The 17810-nt window shown below is 35.3% G+C and overlaps 1 protein-coding gene across 4 annotated transcripts in view; it reads left to right on the forward strand.

Moving 5' to 3' along the window:
- SS18 (SS18 subunit of BAF chromatin remodeling complex) overlaps positions 1-17810 on the forward strand; it is a 93426-nt gene that overhangs the window by 54005 nt on the left and 21611 nt on the right. For 2 of the 4 annotated variants that reach the window (XM_034996112.1, XM_034996111.1), the window contains exons 6-10: positions 6106-6273; positions 6924-7028; positions 9876-9968; positions 10675-10797; positions 13280-13413. In XM_034996112.1, the coding sequence (XP_034852003.1) occupies positions 6106-6273; positions 6924-7028; positions 9876-9968; positions 10675-10797; positions 13280-13413 (623 nt within the window). The remainder of the gene's footprint in view (positions 1-6105; positions 6274-6923; positions 7029-9875; positions 9969-10674; positions 10798-13279; positions 13414-17810) is intronic. The other 2 variants (XM_034996114.1, XM_034996113.1) reach the window with 2 other exon arrangements.

Consider the following 17810-nt stretch of genomic DNA (forward strand, 5'->3'; position numbering starts at 1 on the left):
CCTATGGGATACAGTTCTATTCCAATTTAAACATTTTATATGAACCATAATCTAGCTTCTTTTAAGATAAAAGTGGATGATTGGTTATTCTTTCTCTTAGAATTCTATTTCAGTGTGTGGTCCTGAGACTACGGGGATCAGAATCATCTGGGGTAGTTGTTAAAAAAAGATTTGTGTGCCCCATCCTGTACCTGCTAAACCAGAATCTCTAGGGGTAAATTTTACAAATTAAATTTTAACAAATATTCTAAGTCATTCTTATACACAGTCCATTCCCTCAGAATTATTCTGGGGAGGATAATCTCTTCGGTGCCAGATGGTTTTAAGTTCCCAGCTTTCCTGCTTAGTGACACAAAGCTGTGTGTTCTAATGTAGCCCATCTCCATGGCTGTCTACTTGGGCTTTTGGAGTTCCTTTCAGTTGATTACTATAGATATTTAGCAGTGACTGTTTTCCTGTACAGTATAGTTGAAACTATGTAAGAGGTCTAACTGTAAGAAATTTGCTCAGTCTTTTATTTTTCGGGATTTATTAAACAATACATCCCTTTTCTAAAAATTTTCAGTCACCAGAAAGCTAAATACATAATCTAATTCCCAGACTAGGTTGTAGAGATTCCTATGATTTAAGATGATGCTCTTGAGAATCCAGGATTTCTTGACGCAACACTGTTGACATTTTGAGCTGCATAATTTGTTGTGGGGGCCTGTCCGGTGCCTTGTGAGATAATTAGCAGTATATCTGTCTGGTACCCACTAGGTGGCAGTAGCACCACCACTCATATCAGTTGTGACCACCAAAAATGTCTCTAGAATTGGCTAAAATGTCTCCTGGGGACAGAATCAAACAAGGTCGAAAATCACAGCTTTAAGAAATGGTTAATATGGGGTGCCTGGGTGGCTCATTCGTTAAGCGTCTGCCTTCGGCTCAGGTCATGATCCCAGGGTCCTGGGATCGAGCCCCGCATCGGGCTCCCTGCTTCTCCCTCTCCCACTCCCCCTGCTTTTGTTCCCTCTCTTGCTGTCTCTCTCTCTGTCAAATAAATAAAATCTTAAGGAAAAAAAAAGCAATGGTTAATATAAGAAACTATGTATAAGGATAGTTTGTGTTACTGAAGAAACTACAACGAAAGTTACTGGTACTAGTATGTTTTAATACTTTTTAATACTTAAATGAAAATTTATCTAAAAATTTCATGTTAATGAAAAAGTTTGTATCTCTTAATGAACTGTCCTTTTTACTAGCTGCAATCTATCATGCTTCTGTTTTTTTCATTGGCTGCTGGGAAACAGCTAAGTTTGCATTAGTTATAGTGACTTTACTAAGTTTCTGGGATTTTCTTGGTGGTTCTTTTATCCTTGATATTGTATCTAAATGCCTTATGAACTCTTGATGAGGACAGATGTACACTTTAGGTAAGTAAAAAATCATATTCGTTTTATTTAAAAATTTTTTTAATTTAAAAATTATTTTTTTTAATTTATTTTTAAAGATTTTATTTATTTATTTGTCAGAGAGACACAGAGAGAGAGAGAGAGAGAGCTCTACTGAGCAGGGAGCCTGATGTGGGGCTTGATCCCAGGACCCTGGGATCATGACCTGAGTCGAAGGCAGATGCTTAACTGACTGAACCACTCAGGTGCCCCAATCCTATTCATTTTAAATGGCTATTTAATAGATGGTGGGTTAGCAAATTGCATTTGCTAGAATAGAGGGATTTTTTTCCTTGCAAATAAAATATTGGTAGTACTTTCAAATGAGAGCTAAAAATGGTTTCGTTTGAGATTAAAACGTTAAGGAACAGTAGTAAAATGGGAGTAGTAGATGGTGAAATATGAATTGGAAATTAGGCTTGGAGGGTATTAGGCAGTTTCATAGTCTAATTCTTATAACATATAGATATAGGTGGGATGAAGAAATTTGCATTTTAGGATTTTTATTTTACAGTATATTATATTAGTACATGTTATATACTATATTAGTATATTATTCATATAGAAGCATTATTATCACTATTATAGTGTGTGTGTGTGTATATATGTATATATTATTGATAGTGTATATTATAAGTAATGTTACATAGAACTGTTATCCTGGAGATACTACATGGGAGAGGTATGATTTGACTTTGGAGAGGACATACACATAGTGGTTATGAACATGGCTCTACAGTTGTCATTTACTAGCTGTGCAGCTCTAGGTAAGATTCTTAATGCTTGTACACCTTAAATTAAATTTTCTTACCTGTAAAGTTTATGATAGTATTACCTGTTTTCATAGAATTTGGGAGAATACATAGTAGACAGAAAGCTCTTAACTTAGTACCTGGCCTCTACTAAGTTCTCATTAACTGTTAGCTGTCATTTTAACCTTTATTTAAAGTAATTCATAGATTAATGATACGTTTTATAAAGCTTTAGTGTATTGCTTCGCATTTGAAGATATATGAATAAATATGTGTATGTATGTATACAGAATTAAAAATATTATATAACTCTAAATTTTTCACAGATTAATTAAAACTTAATGTTATCTTTTTAGTTGAGTCTCAAAATATTCTTTTTTGACCAGTAACTTAAGATACAGCTAAGTATTAACCATCTCACGGGAGCAAAGAATTCCAGTAATATAAAACATGGTGACTTGGGAATATTTTACATATGTTTAAGATATAGGACATTGTTTCTATAGAGTATCTGTTAGGTATAAAACTCACAATGGAAAGAAGTAATGTTGTGATGAACATTTGTTATATGTCCTCTGGAAACACTTTCATAAAATGTAGACAATTAAGACATTAAGATCTTTGTGTATGTAATATCACAGTTTGTAGTGCATCTTAGCATAAAAATGATTTATGTAAAAGATGAAGAATAACTTTTAAGCCATACAGTAGTGAGTTATGTCCTTGTTTACAGAAAATGGTTATAATAGACTCATTTTGTAGTCTTCCCTCTGTAGTACAGACTTTTAGAACTTATTTTGGGGTAACCTTTTGAGATTCAGCTCTCATTTCCGTTAGTGTCTCAAGGGATAATAGACATTTGCCAGTGTAGCATATTTCATTGTCATAAGGAAAATAATATTATTCTTAAACAATCAGAGTTGAAGTAGTAATTTTTTTTTTTTTTTTTAAGGGGTAAGGCTTCAAGGAAAAAGATGAAAAACATCATGTGTTAGCAATGCTATCCTTCTCCATTCTCTGTGGTTTTAGGCTTGATCCTGACTGATGTTGTGGATCCTCAGAGGGAGGGAAGTGACAGAGAATAAAAGAAGGGTGGTAATTGAGCTCTTTGGGATTGAAACTGCTGACAGTCCCAAAAGATAAAGCACAAGTGGCATGTTTTTTTCTATCTAGGGCTTAAGCTAGAATTACTTTTCTTCTTTAGAGCAAAGCTTAGAATTTTTTTGTTACTGTATCCTTTTGGATTTCCCCCACTATTATGTTTTTACTTTCTTCCTCCTTTATTTTAAATTTTGGTTCCAATGCATATTATATGCATTAGTTTTATAGTTAACCTTCTGTAAGACAAGACGTCTTTAATCAGTGTTGGAGAAGAGAATCGAGGCAAAACCTTCATCTACTGAAAATGAATTATAGAAATGTCTAATCGTGCTGCCTATTAAATTATACATGCTAGTATTCAATACTTTATTATATACAAAATATATTTTAAAAATTGTAAGCTCAATTAAACTGGTTTTTAAAATCAGTTTATTTGGAGAGAGTGCATGTGTGCATGTGTGTATGAGTTGGGATGGGAGGGCGGGGGAGAGAAAGAATCTTAAGCAGCCTCCACACTCAGCGCGGGCCCAACCAGGGGCTCCATCTCCCAACCCTGAGATCAAGAGTCTGACGGTTAGGGACACCTAGGTGGCTCAGTCGGTTAAGTGTCTGCCTTTGGCTCAGGTCATGATCCCAGGGTCCTGGGATCGAGCCCCACGTCGGGCTCCTTGCTCAGTGGGGAGCCTGTTTCTCCCTCTGCCTCTCCCCCTGCTTGTGCTCTCTCTCTCTGACAAAAAAAAAAAAACTTAAAAAAAAAGTCCATTGTTTAACTGTCTGAGCCACTCAGTTTTAAAACTTCAATTAAACTAGTTTCAAACTTGTGTTTTGTCTGGTTCCCAGTTGATTATCTTGATCTTTGCATTCCTTAGCTAAAAACTTGGAAATTAGGATCCTTACCTCTGGTGGTTGAGGTTTATGTGAAATCAGTGTGAAAGTGTGTCTGGCAGTGTTCCATTCTCCACTGAGCCATCTTATCCCTACTATTAAGAGTTTTTTTTCCTTGTTGAAAGAAAAGTCCTAGAGTAACCTTTGAAAGGTTTATATTTAGGATAAAATTAGAAGGAAAAATGAATTTGAAATGAAGTAGAAAAGCGAAAGAAGGCAAATAGGAGAAAAAGAGCTCTGATAAAATACTTTAGATAATACAGTTTTTCAAATTGGAAGAGTTAAATTCTTCCTGCTAATGTTGCTGCTTTTGTAGGCCAGTAATATATTTAAGAAGTGAGCAAAGGGGCACCTGGGTGGCTCAGTCAGTTAGGCGTCTGCCTTTGGCTCAGGTCATGATCTGGCCCCTTGTCTGACTCCCTGCTCAGAGGGGAGTCTGCTTCTCTCTCCCCTTCTCCCTCTGACCCTCTCCCTCACCACCCCCACTCCTGCTTGTGCACACATTCTCATCTAAATAAATAAATAAAATCTTTAAAAAAAAAAAAGACGTCAATAAAAAAAAGAGATGTGAGCATGTTTTGTTTTAACTTTTTTTTAAATAAACAATGAGCTTTTGGCTCATCTGTGTAATTTTGTCTGTAAAAGTTTTCTCAGCCCTCTAATCCTTTCCTTTTGTACTTAAATTGTCCGTAAGTCTGAAAAGGAGGAGTACGTAGCTGTTTAAGCAGTAAACTAGGGGATGACTCATACATACTTCTGAGACAGTAATGATTATAATGGTAGAATGATGAGTTCTCCATACCATAACTTGACCCAATGAACCTCTGAGGAGCTCTTTACATTGTTAGATGGCAACACAGAACTTTATGGCCATTGTTGATTGTTTCATGTGATATATTTTACTATTGCCATTGTGATTCTATAGCCATGGTAGTTTGGCAACCTCAGCATTGCTTGCTTTGGAAACTAGTTCTGATATCTGAGTCTCTGCCTTATTACAGTTTTCTGCTTGGGTATTTTTGATTGTGTGTGTGTTAGAACTTATTAAGAAGCACTACAGCCCTTTGATTTCAGGAAGCTTTTTTCATTTATAAATCTTCTAGTTGGAAAAGGGAAAGAAGACCCTTTAAAATTTTGTCCTGGGGCACCTGGGTGGCTCAGTCAGTTAAGTGGCTGCCTTTGGCTCAGGTCATGATCTCAGGGTCTTGGGATCAAGTCCCACGTCGGGCTCCTTGCTCAGTGGGGAGCCTGCTTCTCCCTCTCCCTCTGCTGCTCCCCTGCTTGTGCTCTTTCTCTCTCAAATAAATAAATAAAATCTTTAAAAAAAGATAAAATTCTGTCCTAAAATTAAAGTTCATGAAATTCCACTGATGTAAGTATAAGTGTGTAGTTTCCCTATCAACCATTATATAATGAAATGAGTGGGCATTGAAAAAGGCAGAAAAAAAGTCGGTATCCAGAAATTAGATTTCTTTCCCTTGGTTTGACCACTGATTTGCTGTGTGAATTTGTGAAGTTTACTTTGTTTTGATGTATTTTCTTGTATAGCTTAAGGATTCTGTTTTTCCCAGGATTGTGTAGCTAAATATTATATAGCATATAATAAAAAAATACATTCAGGTTGTTCATACATTGTTCATACATTGTATGAACATACATACATACATACATACTTTGCTTTTTAAAAATTACTAGAATACTCTTCCAGGAGATTTTAAATCAACTACAATGGGTTAGTTGTTTTCCCTTGTTTGCAGATTATTTTTGGCATATGAACTTCAATTGAAAGATTTGTTTTTATTACTTGAAGTCAGTTTTCATTACAATACATTATATATTTTGGGGATTATATGACAAAAGGTTTTTGCATTTCTCTTAAGGTGTTAAAATTATATGCATAAAAATTATGTGCATAATTTTTTGTCTGCTTTCAGGTCCAATGATGCATCAGCAGCCTCCTTCTCAGCAATACAATATGCCACAGGGAGGTGGACAGCATTATCAAGGCCAGCAGCCCCCTATGGGAATGATGGGTCAAGTTAACCAAGGCAATCATATGATGGGTCAGAGGCAGATTCCTCCTTATAGACCACCTCAACAGGGTAAGATTACATTTGGGAAATTTCCTGCTTAATATAAATAACAGTAGTTGAAAGACTTTATTTTAATAAACTTTTTGTGTAGGCAAAGTCAGGGCTTTTTGTTTCTTGATTTTTATGATTATATTTTTTTTCTAAAAGGTGGTGGATATAGTAGGGGTCATGAAGTGGATAGGAACTTCCTGTTACAGAGCTTTCTTTTATCTGTTCTTTCCTGGGAAAAGGTTATATAATTAAATTTTATATCAAAAGCTCACTAATATAAACAGAAGATACTATTTTAATTTTGAAAAGTTACTTAATATATGGTCAGAAACAAACCCTAGTTTATTCTAAACTGCTCTAATATCAAAAAGAAGGTAATTTTCCACTAGTTTGAACCTCTTTTTAAGAAGTCAGTATTTGTTTTTTTAACTTGGTATTGTTAGATATTGCACGTATGGTCGTAACAATTTTTGTGAAATGTAATGTGGTATTGCTGTGTGTGTATCTGTGTGTGTGTATAAGAATAGTTAAAAGTATCTCAAATGCCAGAGCATGGGAGGGGAATCTATAGGTGAGAAATAATCTCTTTATGATATCAGATTAGAAAGAAAGCCTTTGATGACCTAGAGAACAAATTATTTACCTCTTGACTGGTTGTGGTTTTTCAGGCCCACCACAGCAGTACTCAGGCCAGGAAGACTATTATGGGGACCAATACAGTCATGGTGGACAAGGTCCTCCAGAAGGCATGAACCAGCAATATTACCCTGATGGTAATCTCTCCTAATGTTAATTTTCCCATTTTCTATCCCTGCCCAAGATTAATGTAGATAGCTGTTCAAAACATTTTAATGAGGCTGAAGAAACTAACAATAGGTTTCTTCTAAATTTAGAAACACTTTAATAATCTAAAGCACCAGTGATCGCATTAGTTTATAATCCATTTCAAAGTATATTTTGTTTATATATTCCATATTAGTACCATCAGGAATCACATTCTGTCATTGGAATCCCTTCTTCTATAAAAGAGGATCCTTTTATGTTTCAAATTGTTCATTTGAACCAAAGCAAATGTTACTTACTTTTTTAATAACTGCTTTATTGAGATAATTCACATACTATAAAATTCACCCATTGGTTTACTTTTATTCATGGTATAAATACATGGAAGATCTAGTTCTCGAGTATTTTTCCAGGTTTTATCATTTTAGTTAACGTTAAGTAGTTCTCACAGAACTGTGGTTTATATACATTAGCATTTGCATCTGAAAAAATTTGGAAGGTATATTATATCCATGATACAGCTGTGTATAGAGTTGGTAGGATAGGAAAAGCATTTGGAAACAAGATTTTAATTTTAATTATTTAGTTTAATGGTATTTTTTTTTAGTAGGAAGGTGGCTTGTGAAAAAGTGGTCACTAAAGATGTACTGCACTTGGTAATGACCCAAGCATAAGTAGGCTTTCACTGTATAGTTCTTTCAGTTTTTCTGTATGTTTGAAAATTTTATGATACATTGTTGAGGAAAAAATAATCCAAACATACAAAACTGTGATAAATTAGAGGTAGCTATTCACATAACAGTATGATTTATCTTATTATGAAAGGCTTTGTCAAAATCTTCATTTATCCAGTAAGCTCCCTTGGTATATTTAAGGTAAACTACTTAACAGAGGAACTTGGAGAAACTAAAAATTAAAAGCTAAAGTGTTGGGACTGTCGACTCAAAGCTAATGTAGACTAGTTAAGACGATATAATCTGGTGTATTTAAAAAATCATTTAGCTTGCCATTTTTTTGTTAATGTATAAAGCATAAAGGTATATTGGTATCAGGACTTTGGTTTTTACTGAAGAGGCTCTGCCTATATAGGCAGGGCATTCACTCATCTGTAGAAATTGCATATGATAATTGTTCGTTAGTGACAGTGATATATATGGATATTTCTTGTTAGAAAATGACATCTTTTTTAAATCTCAGGTTTTCTTGCCCTGAATTAGTCAGCATGTTGGAGTCTTTTTTTCATTTTTCTTTCATATGTAGATACTATATTAAGATTTTTTTTTAAATGAAAAACTTCAGTAGGTTTATAGACTGTGGGTATTTTAAAGAAGTGAAATCTAGTTTGTCAGATTTTATGTATTAGGAAGTCTGAAAGTAAATGTTGAAAGTAAACAGTTTTAATTTTTAAAATGGATTTTACATAATTGAGATGAATTTGACATTGTTATTTTGGTCCTGAGTATTTCCTGAAATGTGAAATGTGTATTGTTGCAAATATGACCTTTCTACTCAAAATAGATAGATATGTTATTTTTATGTATATCAGATCTTTAAGGTTATGTAAATTATTTATCACATCAGGCAGGGGATTTAAAAATCTAAATGGTATCATTTTTGCATAGGTGTATATTAATAATTTTTCTGATATTTACGTAGAGTATTCCATTTATAACAACAATTTTCTTAAATAGCATTGGATATTTTCTTACTATCATTCAGATATTTATGCCAGTAAATACGTAGATAGGAGTTGGCAAACTTTTCTTGGTAAAGAGCCAGAGGGTAAATATTTTAGTCTTTGCAGGCCATATGGTCTTGGTGTCAACCACTGAACCCTTGTCATAGCATGTAAACTGGTATAGAAAATGTGAATAGGCATGCCTGTGTTCCAGTAAAACTTTATATACAAAAACAGGCCACTGGCCATATTTATACTGCAGGCCATAGTTTGCCAACCCTTAATGTGGATATTTATGAGGTGGTTTGGGAACGTTGGAATTCTAGAACACTGAATATAACATTTATTCATAACTGTATTCCTCTTCTTAATTAGGTATTCTTTTAAAATTTAGTTTAGATTTTAGCTAACTGAAACGTTATTTCCTGCATTCTCTTAGTGCAACTTAGTTCAAAGAACTAGACTATTGATTTTCATTAAAGTCCAGTCATAAAATTTATTGAGCCTTAAAACTAAAGGTGTGCCCTAGTACTTGACACAGTATTAATTTTTTGAAGGTGTATGTTCATGATACTCTAGAAATATTTTCTAAAGGCTTCTAGAATGGCAGCATTGAGCAATAATATTGTATCTGAAAATATAAGATACATATACTTTATGCAAGTAAATAGATTGTGAAAAATTTGTTTCAGTTTCTTTCAGGGGAAAAAACTTATGGAGCTTTTTTATATTTTGCATTGTTTTAGCATATGCTGTGGAATTGGCGACCAGCAGAACAGGTGTTTGACAAAATGTGATAATTGCTTTCTTTGTTCATTCTAATTCAAGTTATTTACATGTGAAAGGCCTAGATGCTTTCATTCTCTTTTTTAAAAAAAATTGAAGATAAAGTTTTTTTCCCCCCTTGATGAGGATTATCAGTTAAGACTAAGTGTAATGTTTCTAAAATTACTGTTTTTTGTTTTTAAGAAATTTGCACGTTATCTCAATATGAAAACAATCACATTGGTAAATATTTGGCTAATGCAATTGAAATTATTTTTTATGTATTTCCATTTCTTTTTCTTTTTTTCAATTTTATCTGAAAGTTTAAATATATTTAGGGTTTTCACTCAGTGGCCATTAACGTTTCTTCCTGTCTCTTGTCGAATTGATGTAGGTCATAATGATTACGGTTATCAGCAACCGTCGTATCCTGAACAAGGCTACGATAGGCCTTATGAGGATTCCTCACAACATTACTACGAAGGAGGTATCTATATACCTTCACACACATACACATATATATCCCCTTCTACAGGAATGCAAATTCTTGCATAAGACAACTTCTACCCATGCAAAGCTCTTGTAGAATACTAGTTGCTGGCTGTCTTGAAAGTTACAGGGAGCCCAGAACATTCAAAATAATTTCCTTACAAATATTTAAAATGTATAACCATGACTTGCCATTTCTAACAACAATAAAAAGACTAAAACATTTACAAATAATTTTTCCTCAGTGGAAATTTTCTATTTGAACACAAATCCATCGATCCAATTTTTTTTTCTTGTGTGTGTTTACATATGTATAATTTTACATATAAGTATAGTGCCTTTAGGAAACAGCTTGCTGATCTTGTGTAGCTAGTGTGTGCTCTTGTAGCTGTCTTTAATTTTGTCTTTTTTATTTTATTTAGCATAGTCATGATCTTATGACTGTGATGTTCCAGTAAATGTAATGCTCGTATGGCAGAGACGCTGAAAATGCTGCAGTTCAACCTTGCAAAATTGGCTTTAACTGCAGTTTGTTTGGCCGAAATCCTTCTGTTTGGTTTGAGTTTTTTCTTTGTTTTGTTAACTTTCAAAAATCAATATGGCATTTCATTTTGTTCTTGTGTTGTTGGCTATGCATCTTAGAGTAAAAAGTTAATTAAGCGAACTTCTTAGTTTCTTTCTTCTCTTCTCCAATTATCCTGTAGGAAATTCACAGTATGGCCAACAGCAAGATGCCTACCAAGGACCACCTCCCCAACAGGGATATCCGCCCCAGCAACAGCAGTACCCGGGGCAGCAGGGCTATCCAGGACAGCAGCAGGGCTATGGTAAGAGCTTTTTGCAGCTTATTTTTGTCACAAAAAATGTGATGATTGCTGTTTTGAAATGTTGAAGTGAATATTTAATGTTTACTTTTCTAAGAATTCTTTAGCTCAGTCTGTTACTGGAGTGTTTCTTTAAAATGTTTTCCTCAGATAAACTAGTAATCCATTTAAAAAGAAACGTAAACTAGAGATGGTTCATTGACCAAAGGTAAGGTATGTAATCAATTTAAAACGAGTTCTTAAATGAATTCTTAAACCTCTTTGGCATTCATGACCACCCAGTAGCTTTGTATGTGCTTGGAAAACTGATGAATTGGGTGATTATTAACCATATCTACATAATCTGCTTAGCAAATTTATTTCTAAAACTAATGACTGTTATTATGAAAAATAACATTGATTTTTAGGGTACAAATGAGATTTATTTGGAATGCGTAAAGAAAATGTTTTTGTCATTCTTTGGTTAAATAGCAATATATACATCCATAGAGGTGTATTTATTGCTGTTATGTATCTTACAGAGTTTGGGGAAGTGTAGCCATATTTTCTTATTATATACTCACTATAAGATCTAGTAGCTGGATATCTTGCTTTCAATAACTTCATTAGATAGGGAGTGGGGGATGATAAAGACCTGATATCTCATTCTTAAATTTTAAGCTACTGTCACTACTTTATATATAGGAAAGTGTGGTTCTAATGTTAGAGAAGTAACTGCTTATTAATCTGACATCTTCTCTTGCTAACATGGTCTCTTTTTTACATCAGTAATGTCACTATTTTTATCCATTAGTTTTTTTTTTTTTTTAAGATTTTATTTATTTATTTGACAGAGAGAGACACAGCGAGAGAGGGAATACAAGCAGGGGGAGTGGGGGAGGGAGAAGCAGGCTTCCTGCCAGTCAGGGAGCCTAATGCGGGGCTCGATCCCAGGACCCTGGGATCATGACCTGAGCTGAAGGCAGATGCTTAACGACTGAGCCACCCAGGCGCCCCTTTATCCATTAGTTTTAAGCTCTGTGATTAGTATGGGCACCTCTCTCTACCCGTCATTGCAAATCTAAGAACCAGGATCAGGCTGAAATTCTCTTGTGCCTTCAAAGTATGCGTTAAAATTTAGTCAGGTATTGGGAGCCAGGTATTTCCCCCCAAACTGATAAGTTCTGGTTCCCTAACTTGAGATATGACTTTAGAAATATTCCATGGATTTCTTGTTTTTACAAGGGGAATTTCTTGCTCTTCTCAAGTGGCAATTTTCGTTTCATGACCATCGAAAATCTGTATTTTAAATAAGTATTCTGGTTTTATTGTGTTTACATGAAAACAAATACGGTGTGGTTAAATCATGTAAATTCATTGATACAAATACTGTCAATGGGAAGAAAGAGTAAATGAAACTGAATATTTTCAGTTGAAGTAGTTAAATGCTGTTTTGTTAGACATTGGGAATCCCAGAGAAGTTCCCATTTTGCTTATTCATAGGCTTCTGTTGTACTTTCTTCTAATAGAAAATTTAGAGTTTTAAAAATTGAATGTATAATAAATAAATAATAGACTGATGGAATTTATGCTTGGAAATTTATTCTCTTTTGACATTTTCCTCTGCCATCAGTTTTTTTTTTTTTTTAATGGCAGATTTTGAATGGCTATGATAGAAAACATTTAAGTGTCAAAGGTTTTCAGCTTATGCTTTATAAAGCATTCTTTACAATAGGCAGTAGTGGGATTTATGAAACAGACATATTTGTTGGGCAAGCCAGATTAGTCCCTTGCCATCTCTGGAATTGGAAATCACTCATTTTTATGGGTTAAGTATTAAAGGTGATTGGTACACAGAATATAACTTTTGAAACAAGTTTTTTCACATGCAACCTGTGGCTTTTCAAGTCTTCTTTAGTTTTGGTTTAAAAATATTGTGATAGTAAGTTTACCAATGCAGAACATAAAGCATTCTTTTGGTGATTGCAAATATAAATCTAGAATTTACATGGAAAATTATTCTTTGTGATTTTGGGGGGATTGCAAGTATAAATCTAGAGTCATACAGCTATAAATATCATTGATTCCCAAACTTTATTTAGAAATTATTTCTGTATTTTAATTTGAATCTGCTTCTTGCTTCTTCTTTTATCTGTTGCTTATACTGGTTACTTTCTAGTAGAGGTATAGATGAATTTTCTTAATACCATAGAATTAACCTGCTTCACAACTCCTGAGTCTCTTTTACTCATTAAAAAAAATTTTTTTTTGATGGTTAACACATAGCTTACTAGTTACACCGAATCAAAACATCTTGTACATGGTGGAATCCTTACAATATTTCCACTCTTACAACCTATGGAATTTATTTCAAAATATTTGAGAAGATCAGGATGCTAAACTATCCTTTTTTGTTTAGATATAAAAACATAATAGCATCTAGTTCTAAACCCTTTTGAGAGTTGTGTTTATATCTGGGTTTTTGTTTGTGTTAATTATTTTGCAGGTCCTTCACAGGGTGGTCCAGGTCCTCAGTATCCTAACTACCCACAAGGACAAGGTCAGCAATATGGGGGTTATAGACCAACACAGCCTGGACCACCACAGCCGCCACAGCAGAGGCCTTACGGATATGACCAGGTAAGTTATTTGGCCAACTGTTTGGCTGCCCCATTGTTTGTTCAGTCTTCATTAGGGTGTTTTTCACTTGAAGGCTCATTTTTCCCTCCTCCTGTTCATAGCATATGAGTTAACAACAAAAAAATTTACTTTTGAGTCTTTTTCATAGAATGCTAGCAGAGTTGGTCATAGTTACAGTAACATATAAAACATGTCATCTCTGGGCACCAGCATTCATTCATATTCATTCATATTCTCTTTCTCTCCCTCTGGTCTTTCCCCAGGCAGACTTCCTGTAGGTATTACAAACATCATTCTCTATTCTAAGGCTCCTAATTTCTCTGATCTCCCTCGTGTTTACTGACCTGTAGTCCATCTGGGTCAGTGCTCTTCGTAGTTCTCATCTTGACTTCAGCATATCCACTGCACTTCCTCCACATCATTGATGTCTGTCCTCTTTCAGTTCATATTCACCTCCTGTCTCTGATGCCTTTCATACACATATCCATTATCTCAAGTATTAGTAATCTTTATCTCCTGTTCTCTTTCCTTCTATTTTCATATATGTAGAGACTTATCTCATTTTAAGATGACTGTATTCTCTTGAACCTAGGATTTACTTAAGTTCCTTCTTTTTATCAGTAAACTTTCAGACTTAATAATCTGTGCCACATCATTGTTTTGTGAATCTTGTTATTATACGCACTCTAAATTATAATGAAAATGATTTATTAAGTTGGCAGTTTCTTTAGATTGATTTCAGTATTGTCTAATGACTATCTAGTGAGGATAATCTGGTCTGCTCACTACTTAAGCTACCCAAAATAGGTTATTTTTTTTGTACGTTATGCTTCCAAGGCCAGTGTAGATGATCTGGTTGAGGAACAACTCAGTGCAGTACTAATTAAAACTTGAGGGCGTGAGCAGTTCTTTTATCAGTGCTCTCTCAAGCCCACTGCCCCTTGTACTGACACTTCCTATTTCAGTGATAAAGATAAAAGAGATAGAAGAGACTTAAACTAAAGGGGTAAGGACAAATGAGTAATATTTTTTTAAAAAATCCATTAATACTAAATCAAAGGATGAGGTAGGAATTTTATTTAAGTTTTAAAAGTGAAAAAGTCTTGGCGAATGACTCAGGGCAAGATTCCTGATGGCAAGGTTTAGGCTCATTCTAATTTACAAGTTAACTTTTTAAAAAGTGAGCTTCTGATCGTTTATCCCCTCAGTCAGCAAATATTTATTAATTTTCTGTATGTGCTGGACACTATATTAGGTCCTAAAGGAGTAAAACAGAATGGTCCCTATGGCTGGTGGAGCAATCTTTTTTTAAAAAGATTTTATTTATTTATTTATTTATTTATTTATTTATTTAGAGTGAGGGGAGGGGCAGAGGGAGAGGGAGAGAGAGAGAGAATCTCCAGGAGACTCTATGCTGAGCATGGAGCCTGAGTGAGGGGAGGGGCAGAGGGAGAGAGAGAGAATCTCCAGCAGACTCTATGCTGAGCGCGGAGCCTGACCTGGGGCTCCATCCCACAACTCTGATGTCATGACCTGAGCTGAAGTCAAGTGTCAGATGCTTAACCAACTGAGCCACCCAGGTGCCCTGGTGGAGCAGTTAAATATCTTGGTCTTTCTTGACTTTACTTTTGACATATTTGACATGTATTCGTATTTTCATTCTTGAATGGTTTTGTTTAGCTTCTGATTACTGTGCTTTTTAAATTTCTCTTATACTTCCAGTAATTCCTTCTTTATTTTTTCACTTGCTTCTCATCTTTCTTTTATCCAAATATCAATCCCTGGCTCAGTGTTTTTCTTGGTCTCTCTATTCACCCAGTTTTTTATTTTCAGTACCCTCAGCCCACCCTTTGCAACCCAACTTCAGCTCCATTTTTTTCAGCTGTGTATGGAACATCTCTCTTTGGATGTCTTGCTATTTCAGTCAACTTTATCATGTCATGGACTGAACTAACCATATTCTCCCTACATGATGTATTTCTAAATCCCCTAAGCTTAACGTCAGTCATTAAGTAAATGTTTCTTGAGCAATATTTATGTGCCAAATACCTAAAATCGGGGTACATTGGGGAATAAGATAAATATAAATTCTGCCTTTGTGAACTTAAATTTAGACAGGATCCAGACAAACAGATGATATAATATAGTGTGAGAAATACCTGGGTGAAGAAAGGCAAGATTTTTGTGGAAATGGGCTCCTAATGTAGATAATAGAAAAAATGTTCTTTGGGAAGCATTGTATTAGTGTGAGGGCCCAAGAATGAGTAGGTATTAGACAAGTAGACATAGAGGAGGGAGGGGTGTTCTAGTCAGAAAGAAGTGTATTCACAAAGGACTAGCATTGAGGTGTGTGGTTGAGTAAAGCAGAAGCATGGGGAGGGAGAGGCAAGATTGGAGAGAGAAGTTAAAGTTTAGATTAGAAAGACTCTTATAAGCCATGTTAGGGGACTTGGACTTTATCCTGACATCATTTGGAGCCTATAAAGGGTTTTAAATGAGGCATATAAAATACTAGCTATGCCTGGCACTTGGTAAACGTATGTGATACTATGTGTGGTATTGTATATACGATAGACATATGATATACTGCCTCTTCCATTATAATTATTCCACCCCCTGAACTACTTAAGAATTTGGGATGGTACTATAGATAAAGACGTTTGGATAGATGCCAGCCACATCTCCTTCCCCACTAGAAAAGGCTATGAGGAGGGGACCATCTTAGCTACTGTAGTGTTAATAGCCTTCCCACAGTTATCATGGGTTTCACCTTCTCTGTATCCCCCCAACCCAAACGCTTGTTGGTCTTTTCATTTTAGGGAAAGTAGTTCACCTCTTCAAGATAGTAAAGGGAATAGAAAACTAATACAGATTCTTAAATCCAACAGTAATATAATTATAGTGGTGGTTTAGGCAGATGACTCTTACAGCAATGTGCAGGATGAACTAAAAGAGGGGGAGAACTGAAAGAGAAATCATTGCTAAAGGCTGTTGCTTCTCCATCATTTTTTCCTATCTCAGTAACGGCAGCTTGATTCTTTCAGTTCCTCAGTTCTGGAGTCATCTTGGCTCCCCTCATTTTTGCAAATCCACATCTTGTAAACCAGCAAATCTCATCACCTCTTCCTTCAAAATCTGTCCAGTATCTAGCTGTTTTTTTACAGCCTCCTGCACTTACCCAAGTCAAAGTTCCAACTGTCAGTCACTTGGACTATTGCAATATCTTCCTTCCTGGTCTTCCTGCTATCATCCTAGCTCCGCTATAGGATATGCCCCACATAGGACCCAGAATGACCTTTTAAAAACATTAGATGCTTTTAAAGCCACTGCTTAAAGCCCTGTGGTGACTTCAGTCTTATAGTGAAGGCCAGATCTTATTATGACCTACAAAGCCCTATATGACTTGTGCCCCCCCCCCCCGTCTCACTACCTCATCTCTGTATTTATAGCTGCCCTCATTCAGTTTGCTTCAGTCACCTTCGCTTGCTTGCTGTTCTCATACACATCAGGCATATTTCTCCCTCAGATCCAATGTGTGGCTTTGTCACTTTCTTCCAATCTCTGCTCTGATCTGTCACCATGTCATATCAAGGAGTCCTTCATGGTCTACCTATCTAAAATAGTAACATCCTTGGGGCACCTGGGTGGCTCATTTGGTTGAGCATCTGATTCTTGATTTCAGCTCAGGTCATGATCTCAGGGTTGTGAGTTCAAGCCCCGTGTTGGGCTCAGCAGGGAGTCTTCTTCCCCTCTCTACCCCCAACCCCGCTCCCTGCCCCTCCCCTGGCTTGTGCCCTCTCTCTAAAATAAATAAATAAATCCTTAAAAATAGTAACATCCTCCATTGCCTTGCTTTATAGTAGCTCCACCCCTTACCCGCAAAGGATATGTTCCGATACCTTCAATAGAAGCCTAAAACCACAGATAGTACTGAACCCTGTATATACAATGTTTTTCCTATGCATATATACTTATGATAAAGTTTAGTTTATAAATTAGGCACAGTAAGAGATTAACAACAATAAAGAATAATAAAAGAACAATTATAACAATATACTATAATAAAAGTTATACAAATGTGGTCTTTCTCAAAATATCTTATTGTACTGTATTCACCTTTCTTATGATGATGTGAGCTGATAAAATGCCTACGTGATGAGGTGAAGTAAGGGGAATGATGTAGGCGCAGTGATGTAGTATTACGCTGCTGTTGACCTGCTGATGATGTGTCAGGAGGATCTTCTGCTATTGGACCACAGTTGACCACGGGTAACTAAAACTACAGAAAGCAAAACCGTGGATAAGGGGGGACTGTTGTATTTCTCCACCCTTCTGTATTTAAACAACTTCACTGAAGTATTATTGACATGCCATAAAATGCACATATTAAAAGTGTA

This window comes from Mirounga leonina, unplaced genomic scaffold (assembly GCF_011800145.1).
Source record: "Mirounga leonina isolate KUSES-001 unplaced genomic scaffold, KU_Mleo_1.0 Mir_93, whole genome shotgun sequence".
NCBI lineage: Eukaryota > Metazoa > Chordata > Mammalia > Carnivora > Phocidae > Mirounga > Mirounga leonina.